The sequence below is a fragment of the Psammomys obesus genome, unplaced genomic scaffold (genome assembly GCF_907164565.1).
Source record: "Psammomys obesus unplaced genomic scaffold, mPsaObe1.curated_primary_1811, whole genome shotgun sequence".
In the NCBI taxonomy this organism is placed as follows: Eukaryota; Metazoa; Chordata; class Mammalia; order Rodentia; family Muridae; genus Psammomys; species Psammomys obesus.
The window spans coordinates 26070162-26086930 of NW_026596069.1; the positions used below are offsets into that span (position 1 = coordinate 26070162).

The window sequence follows — 16769 nt, forward strand, 5'->3', positions numbered from 1 at the left end:
TTGTTGATAAATAGCAGGATTGAAGTACCTTTTTGAAATACGAATTTAAATTTTTCAGTTGTTATTTTTTTAAATTTACATTTATTGTGGATGTGCGTATGTTTGTAGGCACATGCATAGCACAGTATGTCAGAGGATAACTTGTGGTTGTGGGTTTTGGAGATTAAGTTCTCAGGCTTGCTGGCAAGTACCCTTACTCCAAGAGCCATCTTGCCAACCCTTCAGTTGTTTAGTTTCCTTTAGATACTACTTTGCTAATTTGTGTGAGAGCTTGGATATAGTTCAATTGGTAAAGTAAGTGCTTGTGTAGCATTTGTGAGGCCTATGTGTAATCCCCAGGATTAGGTAAGAAAAAAAATTTTAATTAATTTTTTATTCATAACCAATCTTACTATTTAAGTTCAAACTCACTACACACTTGCTATATATACCAGGCTGTCCTCAAAGTCAAGATCCTCCTGACTTAGCCTTCTTGGTGCTGGGATTATAGGCATGGTAAGCATTTGTCACTTTGCCCAGTGTCAATCTTTACTTGTGGTGTCTGGATTTTGATGCATCATTTGGAAAACTTTCTGTTTTCAATTATTCATTGGCAAATTTATACATAGAGAATATATTATCACATCCACCCCAGACTCTACCTTCTACTTAACATATGTTCTTTCTACTTTGTTTCTCCTCCTGATTTATTAGTGTGTGTGCTTATTTGTGTAAATGTCCAAGCAGTCCAGAGGTATAGGATCTCTCTGTAGCTGGAGATAAAGGTGGTTGTGTCCACCCTATGTGAGTACTGGGAACTGAACTTGGATCTTCTGCAAGAGGAAGTGTGTTCTTAAACTGATGAGACATTTCCCTATGGCTCCCAACCCCTGGTTTAGGGTATCATGAATAAAATTGTTCCTCTGTTTTCTTTCTCAGAGTGTTGGTGTTTGGTATATAAGAAGATTTTATCTTATTTTGTATAGAACTGATTTTATCAGTTCTAAGAGTTTTCCCATTGAGGCTTTAGGGACTCCTTGAAGTCATCTCATTCTGAGATACTTTGACCTCTTCCTTTTTCAGTTGTATCCCTTTTCTTTTCGTGTCTGGTCTTAACTGCTCTAAGACCTCTCTGGTAGCGGAGAAAGTGGGCATCCTTGTCTTACCTTGATTTTAGTGGAAATGCTGTTGAGGTGTTCCCCTCTTTTAAAATAATGTTGATTATAGTTTGTCATTATAGCCTTTATTAGGTTTAGAAATTTTCTTCTATTAAGAGTTTCTTTGGTAACTTTTTTTTTTTTTTTTTTTTTTTTTAAGACAGGGTCTCATTGTGTAGTTTTGGCTAGCCTGGAATTCTTTTTGTAAGCTGGCATTGAATTCATAGAGCTCCACCTGCCTCTGCCTCCTGGTTGCTGGGATTAAAGGTGTGTGCCACTATGCCCAATTCCTCAGGACTTTTAGTGTAAAGAAATGTTGCATTTAATCAAGTTTCTTATGTATCTATTGATATGGTCATATGATTTCTACCCTTGAATCAATTTATGTAACATTTATTGACTTATACATTGAATTCTCCCTTATCTGTGGAATAAACCCAACTTGATCTTAGCAAATGACCCTTTTTCTTTTTAAAAAGCTTGTTTTTATGTGTATATGTATAGTTATTTCCCATGTGTGTGGGTATCCCTGGTGCTGGGGTAACAGGTGACCACATAGTGTGGGTGTTGAACACTAAACTCCAGACCTTTGCAAGAGCAGTAGATGCTCTTACTTAGCCACTGAGCCAACTTTGCAGCCACTTCTCTTGTTACTTTATGGAATAGTTTCAGAAGCATTGCTCTTATATCTTTGGAAATCTGATAAAATGCACCAGTAAATCTATCTGGGGGTTTTTGTGGAGGAGGGATTCTGTAGCCATGGCTGTCTCAAACCTGTTTTATAGACCAGGCTGGCCTCAAACTAAGAGGCCTTTGTCTGCCTCCTGGGACTAAACCATCCTTGGCTGCTCAGAGAGTTTTAAGTCCTGTTTTATCTCACTGTCACTGGTATGTTTACGTGTTTAAATCTCATCTTCATTTAAATTTGTAGATCATAATGCATCTAGAAATTAATTTTTTTAGATTTCCCAATTTAGTGGAATGTATGTTTTTAAGGTAAGGCCTGATGATATTATGAATTTTATTGTTATTTATTGTAATGGTTCTTTTTTTAGATCTGATTTTATTGATTTCAGTCTTCTCTCTTGGTTAGTTTGGTTAAGGGTTTTTCTGTCTTGTTAAGTAACCAATTCTTCTGTCTTTTTAATGAACCAAGATTTGTTTGTTTGTTCATTTTGGACTATATATTGGTTTTGTTTGTTTGATTTAATTTCATTAATTTCTGCCCTAATCTTAATGATTTTTCTCCATCTACCATTTTGGGGTTTTACTTGTTTTTCTTTTTTCTAGGCCCAACGTTGTTGGAGATATCTCTGTGGTGGTTGTTTTATTTTTGTTTTTTAACATAAGCACTTAAAAACACAAACTTTTCCCTTAAGACTGTTCTCCTGGTACCCTGTAGAAATTTTTAATGAAAGTTTCTTCCTGATTTCTTCAAGGAGCTTTTCATTATTCAGGAAAGTGTTTAGTCTCTGAGTTTGTGTCTGTTCTAGGGTTTCTCACTCTCTGTTGTGCTGTGTGTCCTAATATAGGATCTGTTTTAGAGAAAGTTCCACAGGCTTCTGAGAATATGTGTTCTGCAGTGTTTGAATGGGATATTCTATAGGCAGGTGTCTGTTAGGCCCATTTGATTTGGGGTGTCATTTGATTCAGATGTTTCTCTGCCTATTTTTTTTATTGGGAACAACTATCAGTTGGTGAGACTCGAGCAGGAAAGTTACTACCTCTGTGCTCGATGAATCTGATTCACATCTAACATTGGTTTTATGAAACTGGATGCACCTGTGTTTGGAATCTTAATGTCCCTTTGGATGGGGTGTTCTCTTAATCCGTGTAAAGTGTCTATCTTTTCTTGTTAGTTTTGGTTTGAAGTCTATTTTACCTGACACCTGGCTTTATTTACAGGTTTGCTTGCTTGGAACACCTTTCCCCATCCTTTCACGCAAGGTAGTGTCTATCTTTTGTGTTAATATACATTTCTTAGAGCAGCTGACAGGTGGTTTCTGTTTTGGGGTCCAATCTACTAGTCTATGTCTGTGTGTGTGTGTGTGTGCGCGCGCGCGCGCGCGCATGTGTGTGATATTGGAACCATTAATCTTCAGTTATTCAAAAGTGTGTATTGGTGCCTATCATTTTGTTGATTTTGTATTGTTTGGTCTTTTTTTCTTCTTCTTTCTGAACTATTATACTAGCATGATTTATTCTTTCCCATGGCTTCATGGATAGATTTGTTTTTCTTTCCAGCCTAATGAGTCTCTTCAAGTATTTTCTATAGAGCTTTTTTTAACCTGTTTTTTTTTTAATGTAATGTTTTTATTTTTCCTTCAGTTATGACAGATAGTTTTGCTGAGTATAGTAAGTAGTTTGGGTTGGCAGTTGTCTTTCAGAACTCCAGGCCTCCTGGCATTTAACGTTTCAGCTGCATAATCTGAATGGGCATGCTGTATGTGCCTTTGCATTTCTTCCTTGTTGCTCTGTTCTGTGTATTTAGTGCTTCAGTTATAACATGACCAGGGAGGTACTTTTCTGGTCTGTTCAGTTGTCCTGAACGTCTCCTTCATCTGGATTGACATCTCTTTTCCTAACCCTGGAAAATTATCTGTTCTCATTCTTTTAAAAAAGAGCTTTCCATGCCTTTAGAATCAGATTCTTCTCCTTTTATATTTATTATCCATAAATTTGGTCTTTTCTGAGTGTCACATATCTTGGAATCCCAACTGCTATTTATTATTCTTTCTTTGTCCTTGTCCAGTTTTCCCACCTTGTCTTTTAGATATTCTGTCGTCTCCTTGAACCATTCTATGGCTGAGATTTTCCACAGAGCCTTTTATATGACTGTTTTTCTTTTTTAACTCCCACAGTGAGGATGACTTTACTTAAAAGTTCCAAACAGTCCTGCATAGACATTTATATTTAAGCTTTAAAATACATCTTATATTTACTTGGCAAAGACCACATTTAAAGGCAAATCGGCATGAGTTGTAGAAACTGTAAAAAAAAAAACAAAAAGTTCTCCATTGTTCATAATTATCATTTTAAGCGTAAGAGTGTAAAAATGCATAGATTTTTCAAAGAATTGGCTGTACAAGAGTATTCCCTTTCACAGCATCCCTTTTTACTTCCTATGCAAGTTACTGGTTATGCTACATGATTTAATTGTTAAAGCACTGAAAGGCAGCTATATTGGGAAGTGTGGTCTCTGCGGCCTCAGTGTTCCATGTGGTTCTGGTATGTGGGGAAGGGAAGGTTCCCTTGAAAGTTCTTTTCTGCTATCTTCTGTGGACCCATGCATTCCTTTTCTTCCTTGTAGTCCAGCGCATATAGAAAACAATTTCTTCATTCCTAGTTTGTGAAAAATTTCCTACACTCTTTATTTTTGCATTTATCTATTTCGTGTGTGTGTGTGTATGTGTGTTGGGAAGTAGCTTTCCACATTAAAACAAAGTAGAAGCTATTTCCAAATGTTATCTTCAATGAAATTGCTAAATTTCATGTAGATCTTTATCCACTTCTTGGTTATATGATTGGGGGTTGCAGAATACTACTGAAGTAATTATGAGCAGGTAAGAGCCAAAGTAGGGAGCATAGTGCCTTTCCTCTTAAACTCAGTTGATTATGATTGGGCAATTTTGACAGGAATTACCAAACAAGTAGAAACTTTCCCAAATACTTAATAATAGTAACCTTGTTGTTGTTTTTTTTCTCCCAACCTCAAGAATTAAACTACCCAAAAATAAGAGGTAAATTCAACTTTACTAAATTGAGAGTCTACAAAGATGGTACACTGGTTAAAAGCACTTTGTGTGCTAGCAGAGACCCAGGTTTGGTTCTCAGCACCCACATGAAAGTTCACAATAATCTTCTGCATCCACATAGTGGAAAGGTGACACACACATGAGCGCACACACACATATACAGGACAATACTCATACAAATAAAATAAATAAAATTTTAAAATAAAAAGATTACTGTATTTAAAAGAAGAAGTTAAGAAACAAGTTGGTACAATAAAGGAACAGATTGAAAAAATATATTCCAAGTCTGTGAACACTTCCTCACCCTCCTATTTGGATGCATAAGTCTCTGCTTCCACTGCTCACTTTCTGTTTTGAAACTACACTTTAAGACACTTTTTTTTTTCCTTATCTGAGTGTTAAGGTAATTTTCCTTGTCCATTTTTACATTTTATTGTCAGCATTCCTCCTCTTTCTCTTTGTCATGGTCCTGTGGTCAAAGGCTGGCATGTCTATTACCTGGTGAATAGGATGTTACCCTTGTAATATTTGTTTTGTTTCCTAGTTCATTATTCTTTTTGGTTGTGGGCCTTGTCTTTTAACAGCTGAGCTCTCTCTCCTGTCCTCACTTTTATTAGAGTGTATAATGGAAAGAATATCTGCATGTGTCCTAATTGTCATTTGTTTTCAGAGTGTATATAATGAGGATTAAGGACTCTGAATGTTTTTTGTTTCATTGTTGTTCTTGCTAATGAAAGTCATCATTGAACCAGATTGTTAGAAGGCATAGTTTCTTTGGTGCCAGAGAATTAAACCTAAAAATCATCACTTTAACTCAATAATTCACATGCTGGGTTTTTATAGTTGTCTAATTATATCTCTTATTTCATTTTAATGACTTGTAAATCATTCCTGAGCTGCTCACATACAGATTACTTAGTAAGTGTGCATTACTAATTAATTCTGAAATACAGCTGCATGGTATTAAATGAAGACTCCTGAAGGGGGTCTTACATGACAGAATTACATGACAGTATGATAACAAACCCCTAACCTATATGTGCATGAGTGTGTGCCTGTGTGCACGTGCAATGCATGTACACACAATGAATAATATGTGTTTAGCATGTGCCACAGCTTTTGGAGAGGTATCAGAGGACAACATTGTGAAATCAGTTTTCTTTTTGTGGATTCCAAGGATGGAACTTGGGTCATTAGCAAGTTGCAGAGCCAGTTAGCCAGCCTGAAACCTGGAAACATTTGTGAAATGTAGCATGGTAGAATATATTATTAAACAGAAATTGTTTCCTGTTTGATCACTTTGTCAGTCAAAACATGCTTGAGTACATAGTACTCTTTTTTTTTTAACATATATAATGTTTTTGTTACTCAATTTACATCTTAATCTTAGCTACCTCCCTCTTCTTCTGGTCTCTCCCCTCCATTCCTCTCTCACTCCCTATCTCCCTTCCCCTGCCCCTCAGAAGAGGTGAACCCCCTCTCCAAACCTACCCCAGCACATCCAGTTGCATCAGGACTGTGTATTTCCTCTTTCACAGTGTCCTGGCAAGGCAACCCTGCCCCGGGAAAGTGATCCAAGAGCATGCAACAGAGCCACAGTAATCTTTTACCCCTTTCAGAAATAATCACTATAGGATCTCAGGTTTTCAAGACGTTGTGGAGTCCCTTTGAGTAAAAGATTTATTAGGAAAGTTTTCAGTGCCATAGACAAACAATGCAGACAGACATGCAGTCATTCTTAGGCGTGTTCAGGCTCAAGACTGATAATCTCTTCTTTTGGAATTCAAAAGGGAGAGAGAGGTTTAACATACTGTAGTTGGTTGTGTGAGATGGAGAGATGGCTTGGTGGTTAAAAGCTTCGCTGCTCTTCCAGAGAACCTAAGTTTGGTTCTCAGCATGTTTAATGTTTAGCCAGCTCCATGGTCTCTGACACCCTCTTTTGTCCTCTACAGGCTCTGTACTCATGTGTACAAACAACACATACATAGTACACATAAATGAAAATAAAAATCTTTTTAAAAATATGGTCTTGTGCTTGTAATCAGGCTGACTCTGATTCTTGGGCAGCAGGGCAAAGGGAAAAGTTCTACATTATGAGGAAAAGTAGGGAGGAAGGACCAATGTAGTTAATTTGTGTTTATTATATGGGCTGTAATACGAATCACTCCTGAGAACTTGAAGTCTGCTAGTCTAGTGCTTGCAGACAAAATCAGCTGTGAGGGTGGAGAGAGAAAAACTCTCCTGCAGATGAGCATGGCCCAATTGGCCCTGAACCCAAACCTAACAGTCAGATAGGGTGTTTTAGTCACTGTTCTATTGCAGTGAAGAGAGAACAAGGAAACTCTGATAAAAAAGCATTTAATTGGGGGCTTGCTTACAGTTTCAGAGGCTTAGTCCATTATCATCATGGCAGGGAGCATGGCAGCAGGTGGGCAGGCCAAGTGCGATGCTAGAGAAGTAGCTGAGAGTTATCTCCTCATCTTCAGGCAGAGAGGTAGAGAAAGAAAGCCTGGATCTGGCATGGGTTTTTGAAACCTCAAAGCCCACCCTCAGTGACACACACACACTTTGTCCATCTCTTTTTGTTTGTTTGTTTTTTTCTTTTTTTGAGACAGGGTTTCCCTGTGTAGCTTTGGCTGTTGTGAACTTGCTTTGTAGAACAGGCTAGCCTCGAAATCACAGAGATTTGAATGCCTCTGCTTCCCCAAATGCTGGGTTACCACTGCCAGCTAAGATCACATCTTCTAATCCTTCTACTACTTTTCAAACAATACTACTCCCTGATGACTAAGCTTTCAAATACATGAGCCAAAGAGGGCCATTCTTACTCAAACCACCATATTGGAATTTATAGAAGAGCAAACCAAAAGACTAAATTAAGCTGGAAATGTGCTCTTAAGGTCATTTTTTTTTATGTTGAGAATTGTAGAGAGAATTTTAAAACACACACACACACACACAGAAATGTTATGGGAATATGTTTTCATTTTAATCCCAGGTGTGGGATATAGGGCTGCCTCACAGTAGGTGACTGATTTGCCTCCAGTTCTAGTGGGGTCTTGGTTTTGCCAGTTGCAGATAGTTTCTGTGTGTGACCTTTGGAATTCTGGGAGATTTCAGAGGATATGTAAATACAAAAGCCTCAATAGATGTTGCTGGTTGGTGATTGGATGCTGTTGGTTGAGGTTTGTTAAGTAGTCGTATGCAAAGAAGAAACAAGAAGAAATTAGACATCCTGATAAAGAAGATCAAACTTGCCTCGAGGAGCTCAGCGCCCCTAATTAGCAGGAAGTAATTTAATGATGATAATTCCCTCTTCCCCTTCTATCCTTTTTCTTAGTATCCTTTATCCTTTTTGTTAGTAGGATTAAAAGGGGAGAAGTTAAGGGATGGAGAAGGGTAAAAGAGAGAAAGGAACCCACAAAGTAGTAAAACTTTGGTTACTGGAATAGTTGTAAAAAGGAAAGTTATAAAAAATAGTGTGATGGCTATACAGTTAAAAGAACTTATTGCTCTACCAGAGAACCAGACTTCAAATCCCACATTGGGCTCCAAGGAATCTGAAACTCACTTCCGACTGCATACGCACATTCACACACACACACACACACACACACACACGCACACACACACAAACACACAATTAAAGCCAGGTATGGTGACAAACCTATCACTCCATGAGAACCTTAAATTACAGGCCAGCCTGGATTACATATATGTATACATATACATACCCTGTTTCAACATAACCAAAAGTATGTGTGTGGCAGGGATGAGGGGTGATCTTACGTTTCTTGGTTAAGTTATATACTAAGAAAAACTTGCTGTTGAAGTTCCTAATATATAATTTATATATTGTTATTGACATTCTCCTATTGTAGTATTTTCTGAAGAAATTACATTTCCTTTGCTAGTTTTGGCTTACTCTTTTTGAGACAGGCTTAGAAAAGTACATTGTGAGCTGGGCATGGGGGTGCACGCCTTTAATCCCAGCACTCAGGGAGGCAGAGGCAGGTGGAGCACTGTGTATTTGAGGCCAGCCTGGTCTGCAAAGCAAGTCCAGGACAGCCAAGGCTACACAGAGAAACGCTGTTTCGAAAAAAAAAAGAAAGAAAAAGTACATTCTGGAGCCAGTAAGATGGCACAGTGTGTGAAGGCACTTGTGAGCTAAGCTCCATTCCTGGAACCCATATAAAGGTAGAAAGAGAAAACTTAACTGCAAAATTGTTCTCTGGTCTCACAGCAAATGCACATGTTCCCGTGAACTTGAGCATCCTAGGCAGGTGCTCTTCTGAGATACATTCCAGCTCCTTTTTTCTTAACTTGCCAAATTTATTTGGTTCTGAATGATATTAATGTGGTTACTTATTTTACCAATATATCTCAAAACATTTTCTTTGTGTGTTTGTGTGTGTAGGCATGCTTTCCTGGGCATACTTTTCAAGGTCAAAAGTTGATGGGTGTATTCTGCTGTTGCTCTCCACCTAATTTTTGATGGTCTCTCATTGAAACTGGAGCTTAGAGCAGGTCGCCAGGATACGCCTGTCTCTGTCTCCAGTTACAGGTGTGCATCTAGCTTCTGCATGGTGTTGAGATCCACTTCACTCACCGAGCCATCTCCCAAGTCTGTTTTTGTTTTGTGAAACATAACTTCACTCTGTAGCCTAGGGTTAATTCAAATGCATAGCAATATTCCTGCCTCAACCATCCATATGCCAGGTTATAGAAATTATTACCATTCCCAACTCAATACTTTTTGTAATGTTATATTTATTGATTTGTAGTTACATGTAGTTGATTCTGTTATTCTTGATATTCTAAATTTGGGGGTAATTTTATAACGTTTAACCATATAAAATAGCTTCCAAAGAAAAAGCCATAAAATAAATGCACTGCAGGTAGTGAGACATGCCTTTAGTCCCAGCACTCAGGTGGCAGAGCCGATGGATCTCAGAGTTCAAGGACAGCCTGGTCTACAATGCCAGGTCCAGGTCACAAAGGCTGCACAGTGAGACACTGTCTCAAAACACCAAAAATTAGCTGGAGAGGTAGCTCAATGTTTGGCTGTTCCAGAGAACCCATGTTTAATTCTCCACACCCACATGTCAGCTAACAGTCATCTGTGACTCTAGTTTCAGAGGATCTGACTCCCCTTTTTGGTGTCCACAGGCAACAACTGGTGTACATATTGTGCACAGACATACATGCAGCTGAAGCACATACACACTATAATAAAATTATGTATTAATTTATTTAGTCAGGGTCTCTTTGTAGTCCTGGCTGTCCAGAAGCTTGCCAGGATGACCTCAAACTCGAGATTTTTCTGCTTCTGCCTCCTGAGCTTGGATTAAAAGCATGTACCACCACACCCAACACTAAAATACTTTTTTAAAGAAACCAAATAAAATGCCAGGCAGTGATGGCACATGCCTTTAATCCTAGCACTCCGGAGGCAGATACAGGTGTCTCTCTGAGTTTGAGGCCAGCCTGGTTTATTGTGCCAGTTCCATGAAAGCCAGGGCTGCACAAAGAAACCCTGTCTGAAGGACCTCCCTACTACTCTTAAAAAAAAAAAAAGAAACCAAATAAATAAATATTAAATAAATTAGATACATATACAAAATGATAGTATTCTCAATCACATTTTACTTACATATGTTAATTTTTGACAGCTTTTTTAGTGCTTTATTATATACATCTATTCTGTTTTATTCACCTCAGTCTCAGTTAATCATTCCGATTGTTTAAATGTTTTGCTGTTAAAATTGATGATTCAGCTCTCAGCTGGTAACAGCATTAGTTCCAAGCATGCCAACTTGAGTTCAGGCATTGGAGACCATATAGTAAAAGGAGAGAACCAATTCTTTCAAGTTATCCTAACTTCCACAAACATACACACAGTAAATAAATAATAAAGTAAAACTGTCCCACATTCATGTCAATAGTCGGAAGATGATAATAGATAATATTAATTTACTATGTTAAAAATCATGAAGACATATCTAAAATAAATACATAGGTTTATATGATTGACAGTAAACAAAGAAAACATCCTAAGCCAGAAGTGGTGACAGTGCCTGCAATCCCATGGGAGACGGACATGGGCAGAATTTGAGGACTTGAGGCAGCCTGGCTATAGCGTCAAGACCTACTTCCAAAAATGGAAAAGAAAGCCGCAGTACTGATAGCACAGCAGTATATGAACTAACAAAATGTGACATTAATATACTCTTTTTGTTTTTGTTTTACATTCATTTGGTGTGTGTATGTTATCTATGTGCTCCATTGTGAGGGTGGAGGGCTGAGGGCAACTTTTGGAATTTATTCTCATTTTCTCCTTTGTGAGTTCTCTAGGGATTAACCTCAGGTTGTCAAGGTTTGTGTCAAGTGCATTTACCCAATGACCCATCTGACTAGCTAGATTGATTTTTTCTTGTTGTTGATGTGTTGATTTGATTTTTAGAGACTTTTTCACTTTATAGCTCAGTCTGGGGCCAAACTCAGCAATACTCGTGCCTCAGCCTCCCAAGTATTGAAGTTTATAGGCATGTACCATTATACCCCACTTAACACTAATTTTCTTAAAAGTATTTTCCTGAGGCATATGACTCAGTGTTGAAAGTGCTTACTGCTCTTCCAGAGTACCTTAGTTTGTTTCCCAGTACCCACGTTGGGTGGCATACAATAACTCTTGCTCCAGGGAATTTTCTGGGTTCTGTGAGTACTTGCACATGAGTGGCATGCACACACACATGTTTTAAATTTAAATTCCTACAAAAATATTTTGCTGCATATATATATATATAATGTAGTCAATTAATTTATTAGGTTATAATGTGAAATTAAAGTGTTACAAGGTTTACTTTCTCTGAAACCATTTTCTTGTTCAAATTTTAGGATTCCTCAAAATTGTACAAGAAGGCAGGTGATGCTGCAGCCATCGAATGCCAATCTGAAGAAAGCATCCATTTTCATTCACAGGGAGAAAATAATCCTTTGTCTAAGAAGCTTTCTCCAGTACAGGCACAAATGACAGATTACATTAATGCAGCACCGTCTTTTGTTGGCAGTCGGGATCTTGATGTAAAGGACAGAGCATTACTTAATGGAGGAGGAACTAGTGTAACAGAAAAGTTGGCACAGCTCATTGCTACCTGTCCTCCTTCCAAGTCTTCCAAGACAAAACCGAAGAAGTTAGGAACTGGCACTACAGTGGGATTGGTTAGCAAGGACTTGATCAGGAAACCAGATGTTGGCTCTATAGCTGGAATAATTCATAAAGACTTAATTAAAAAGCCAGCTCTTAGCACCGCTGTTGGGTTGGTAACTAAAGATCCAGGGAAAAAGCCTATGTTCAATGCAGCAGTAGGACTGATCAATAAGGACTCTGTGAAAAAATTGGGAACTGGCACTACAGCAGTATTCATTAATAAAGACTTAGGCAAAAAGCCAGGAACTATCACTACAGTAGGACTGCTGAGCAAAGATTCAGGAAAGAAGCTAGGAATTGGTATTGTTCCAGGTTTAGTGAATAAAGAATCTGGCAAGAAATTAGGACTTGGTACTGTTGTTGGACTGGTTAATAAAGAATTGGGAAAGAAATTGAGTTCTACAGTTGGCCTGGTGGCCAAGGATGTTACAAAGAAGATTGTAGCAAGTTCAGCAATGGGATTGGTTAATAAGGACATTGGAAAGAAATTAGTGAGTTGTCCTATGGCAGGACAACTGGGCAATAAAGATGCCCTAAACCTTAAATCTGAAGCACTGCTCCCCACTCCGGAACAACTTAAGGCTTCTTGTAGTGCAAACATCAATAATCATGAAAGTCAAGAACTTCCTGAGTCTCTGAAAGACAGTGCAACCAGCAAAACTTTTGAAAAGAATGTTATGCGGCATAGTAAAGAAAGCATGTTGGAAAAGTTTTCAGTCCGAAAGGAAATTACTAATTTGGAGAAAGAAATGTTTAATGAAGGAACATGCATTCAGCAAGATAATTTCTCACCTAGTGAAAAGGGAGCCTTTGAAACCTCAAAGCATGAAAAGCAACCTCCTGTCTATTGCACTTCTCCAGACTTTCAAATGGGAGGTGCCTCTGATGCAGCTACGGCCAAGTCTCCCTTCAGTGCAGTAGGAGAAAGCAATCTTCCTTCCCCATCACCTACTGTATCCATTAATCCGTTAACCAGAAGTCCCCCTGAAACTTCTTCACAGTTGGCTCCAAACCCATTAGTTTTAAATTCTACTGCAGAACAAATGGAAGAAATTTCTGAGTCTATTGGAAAGAACCAGTTTACTGCCGAAAGTACCCACTTGAATGTTGGTCATAGGTCATTAAGTCATAGCATAAGTATTGAGTGTAAAGGAATTGATAAAGATCTAAATGAATCAAAAAGTACACATCTGGATATTCCTAGAATAAGTTCTTCCTTGGGAAAGAAACTAAGTTTGGCATCTGACTCTGGTATTCATACAATTACTCCTTCAGTTGTTAATTTTACTAGTTTATTTAATAATAAGCCTTTTTTAAAACTTGGTGCAGTAACTGCACCAGACAAACACTGCCAAGTTGCTGAAAGTCTAAGCACTAGTTTCCAGTCCAAACCATTAAAAAAAAGAAAAGGAAGAAAACCTCGGTGGACTAAAGTGGTGGCAAGAAGCACATGCCGTTCTCCAAAAGGACTAGAATTAGAAAGATCCGAGCTTTTTAAAAATGTTGCATGTAGCTCACTATCAAATAGTTCTGAGCCAACGAAGTTTATGAGAAATATTGGAGCATCATCTTTTGTCGATCATGACTTCCTTAAACGCCGATTGCCAAAGTTGAGTAAGTCTTCGGCTCCATCTCTTGCTCTCTTAACCGACAGTGAGAAACCATCTCATAAATCTTTTATTACTCACAAACTGTCCTCCAGTATGTGTGTCACTAGTGATCTTTTGTCGGATATTTATAAGCCCAAAAGAGGAAGACCTAAAGCTAAGGAAATGCCTCAACTAGAAGGTCCACCAAAAAGGACTTTAAAAATACCTGCCTCTAAAGTTTTCTCATTGCAGTCTAAAGAAGAACAAGAACCCCCAATTTTACAACCAGAAATTGAAATTCCTTCCTTCAAACAAAGTTTGTCTACATCTCCTTTTCCAAAAAAAAGAGGCAGGCCTAAGAGGCAGGCGGGTTCTCCAGTGAAGATGCAGCCACCTGTGCTGTCAGTGGCTCCGTTTGTTGCCACTGAAAGTCCAAGTAAGCCAGAGTCAGACAGTGAAAACCATAGAAGTAGCAGTGATTTCTTTGAGAGTGAGGATCAGCTTCAGGATACAGATGACTTAGATGACAATCATAGGCAAAGTGTCTGTAGTATGAGTGACCTTGAGATGGAACCAGATAAAAAAATTAGCAAGCGAAACAATGGACAATTAATGAAAACAATTATCCGCAAAATAAATAAAATGAAGACTTTAAAGAGAAAAAAACTGTTGAATCAGATTCTTTCAAGTTCTGTAGAATCAAGTAATAAAGGGAAAGTACAATCCAAACTCCATAATACAGTATCAAGTCTTGCTGCCACATTTGGCTCTAAATTGGGCCAACAAATAAATGTCAGCAAGAAAGGAACCATTTATATAGGGAAGAGAAGGGGTCGAAAGCCAAAAACTGTCTTAAATAGCCTTCTGTCTGGTAGCCCTGCCAGCCTTGCTGTGCTTGAACAAACAGCTCAGCAGGCAGCTGGGTCAGCATTAGGACAGATTCTTCCCCCTTTACTGCCTTCACCTGCTAGTAGCTCTGAGATCCTTCCATCACCGATTTGCTCTCAGTCTTCTGGGACCAGTGGAGGTCAGAGCCCTGTTAGTAGTGACGCAGGCTTTGTTGAACCTAGTTCAGTGCCATATTTGCATGTGCACTCCAGACAGGGCAGTATGATTCAGACTCTTGCAATGAAGAAGGCATCCAAGGGGAGGAGGCGACTCTCTCCTCCTACTTTGTTGCCAAATTCTCCTTCTCATTTGAGCGAACTCACATCCTTGAAAGAAGCTACTCCTTCCCCAGTTAGTGAGTCTCATAGTGATGAGACCATTCCCAGTGACAGTGGCATTGGGACAGATAATAACAGCACATCAGACAGGGCAGAAAAATTTTGTGGACAGAAAAAGAGGAGACATTCTTTTGAACACATTTCTCTGATTCCCCCTGAAACCTCTACCGTGCTAAACAGTCTTAAAGAAAAACACAAACACAAATGTAAGCGCAGGAGTCACGATTACCTCAGCTATGACAAGATGAAAAGACAGAAACGAAAACGGAAAAAGAAATATCCCCAACTCCGAAATAGGCAGGATCCAGACTTCATCGCAGAACTTGAGGAGCTGATAAGTCGACTGAGTGAGATTCGGATCACCCATCGAAGCCATCACTTTATTCCCCGAGACCTCCTGCCAACTATATTTCGAATCAACTTTAATAGTTTCTATACACATCCTTCCTTTCCCTTAGACCCTTTGCACTACATTCGGAAGCCTGACTTAAAAAAGAAAAGAGGGAGGCCCCCTAAAATGAGGGAGGCAATGGCAGAAATGCCTTTTATGCACAGCCTTAGTTTTCCTCTGTCAAGTACTGGATTTTATCCTTCTTACGGCATGCCTTACTCTCCTTCACCCCTTACAGCTACTCCAATAGGATTAGGTTATTATGGAAGGTATCCGCCTACTCTCTATCCACCACCTCCATCTCCTTCATTCACCACTCCACTACCACCTCCTTCCTATATGCATGCTGGCCATCTATTGCTCAATCCTACCAAATATCATAAGAAAAAGCATAAGCTCCTTAGACAGGAGGCTTTTCTTACAACCAGCAGGACTCCTCTTCTTTCCATGAGCACCTATCCAAGCGTACCTCCTGAGATGGCTTATGGATGGATGGTGGAGCACAAACACAGACACCGTCACAAACACAGAGAACACCGTTCTGAACAACCCCAGGTTTCCATGGACCCTGGCTCTTCCAGATCAGTCTTGGAATCTTTGAAACGTTACCGATTTGGAAAGGATACTGTTGGAGATCGATACAAGCATAAGGAAAAGCACAGGTGTCACATGTCCTGCCCTCATCTCTCTCCTTCAAAGAGCTTACTAAACAGAGAAGAACAGTGGGTTTCTCGGGAGCCTTCAGAATCAAGTTCTTTAGCCTTGGGATTGCAAACACCTTTACAAATTGACTGCTCGGAAAGTTCTCCAAGTTTGTCCCTCGGAGGATTTACTCCCAGTTCTGAGCCAGGCAGCAGTGATGAACATATGAACCTTTTTACAAGTGCAATAGGCAGCTGCAGAGTTTCAAACCCTAACTCAAGTTGCCGGAAGAAATTAACTGACAGCCCTGGGCTCTTTCCTGTACAAGATAGTGCACTAAATCGGCCTCACAGAAAGGAGCAGCCTTCCAGCGAAAGGGCAATACAGACATTGGCAGGTAAGAGGGTTATTTCGTTGTCTATTATTTGTGTTACAGTAATAAATTTCTCACTAGTTTCTGGATTCAAGTATTGATCTTTTAAATAAGTTTATGGTTTATTACTTTTTGTTTTTATATTTTAGATTTAAGAAGTTAGGTAAAGGATATCTTTGTATCAAGTTTTGTTTTTTTGAGAAGTGTCATTTATAAAAAAGAACCTTGGAAACTAAGAAGAAGGCTTCAACTCTCTTTCACAAAAGTGTGTTTGGTTCCTTCAGCAATAAGTGGTTCATACGCTTGTTAGTAGGTAGTTCTTAATATATGCTAGTTAAGTAACTACAAATGTTTCTGTGTTATACAAAATTCTAGTGTCTCAATAAAGATTTAACCATTAAATATTTTCAGAACTAAGATGTGACTGAATATTCAGAGAGGCTTTAT

At 38.7% G+C, this 16769-nt stretch overlaps 1 protein-coding gene across 4 annotated transcripts in view; it reads left to right on the plus strand.

The window, feature by feature from the left end:
* The window catches only part of Ash1l (ASH1 like histone lysine methyltransferase), a 118202-nt gene that overhangs the window by 22988 nt on the left and 78445 nt on the right, over nt 1–16769 (plus strand). For all 4 annotated transcript variants that reach the window (XM_055625649.1, XM_055625650.1, XM_055625648.1 and 1 more), the window contains one exon: nt 11789–16346. In XM_055625649.1, the coding sequence (XP_055481624.1) occupies nt 11789–16346 (4558 nt within the window). The remainder of the gene's footprint in view (nt 1–11788; nt 16347–16769) is intronic.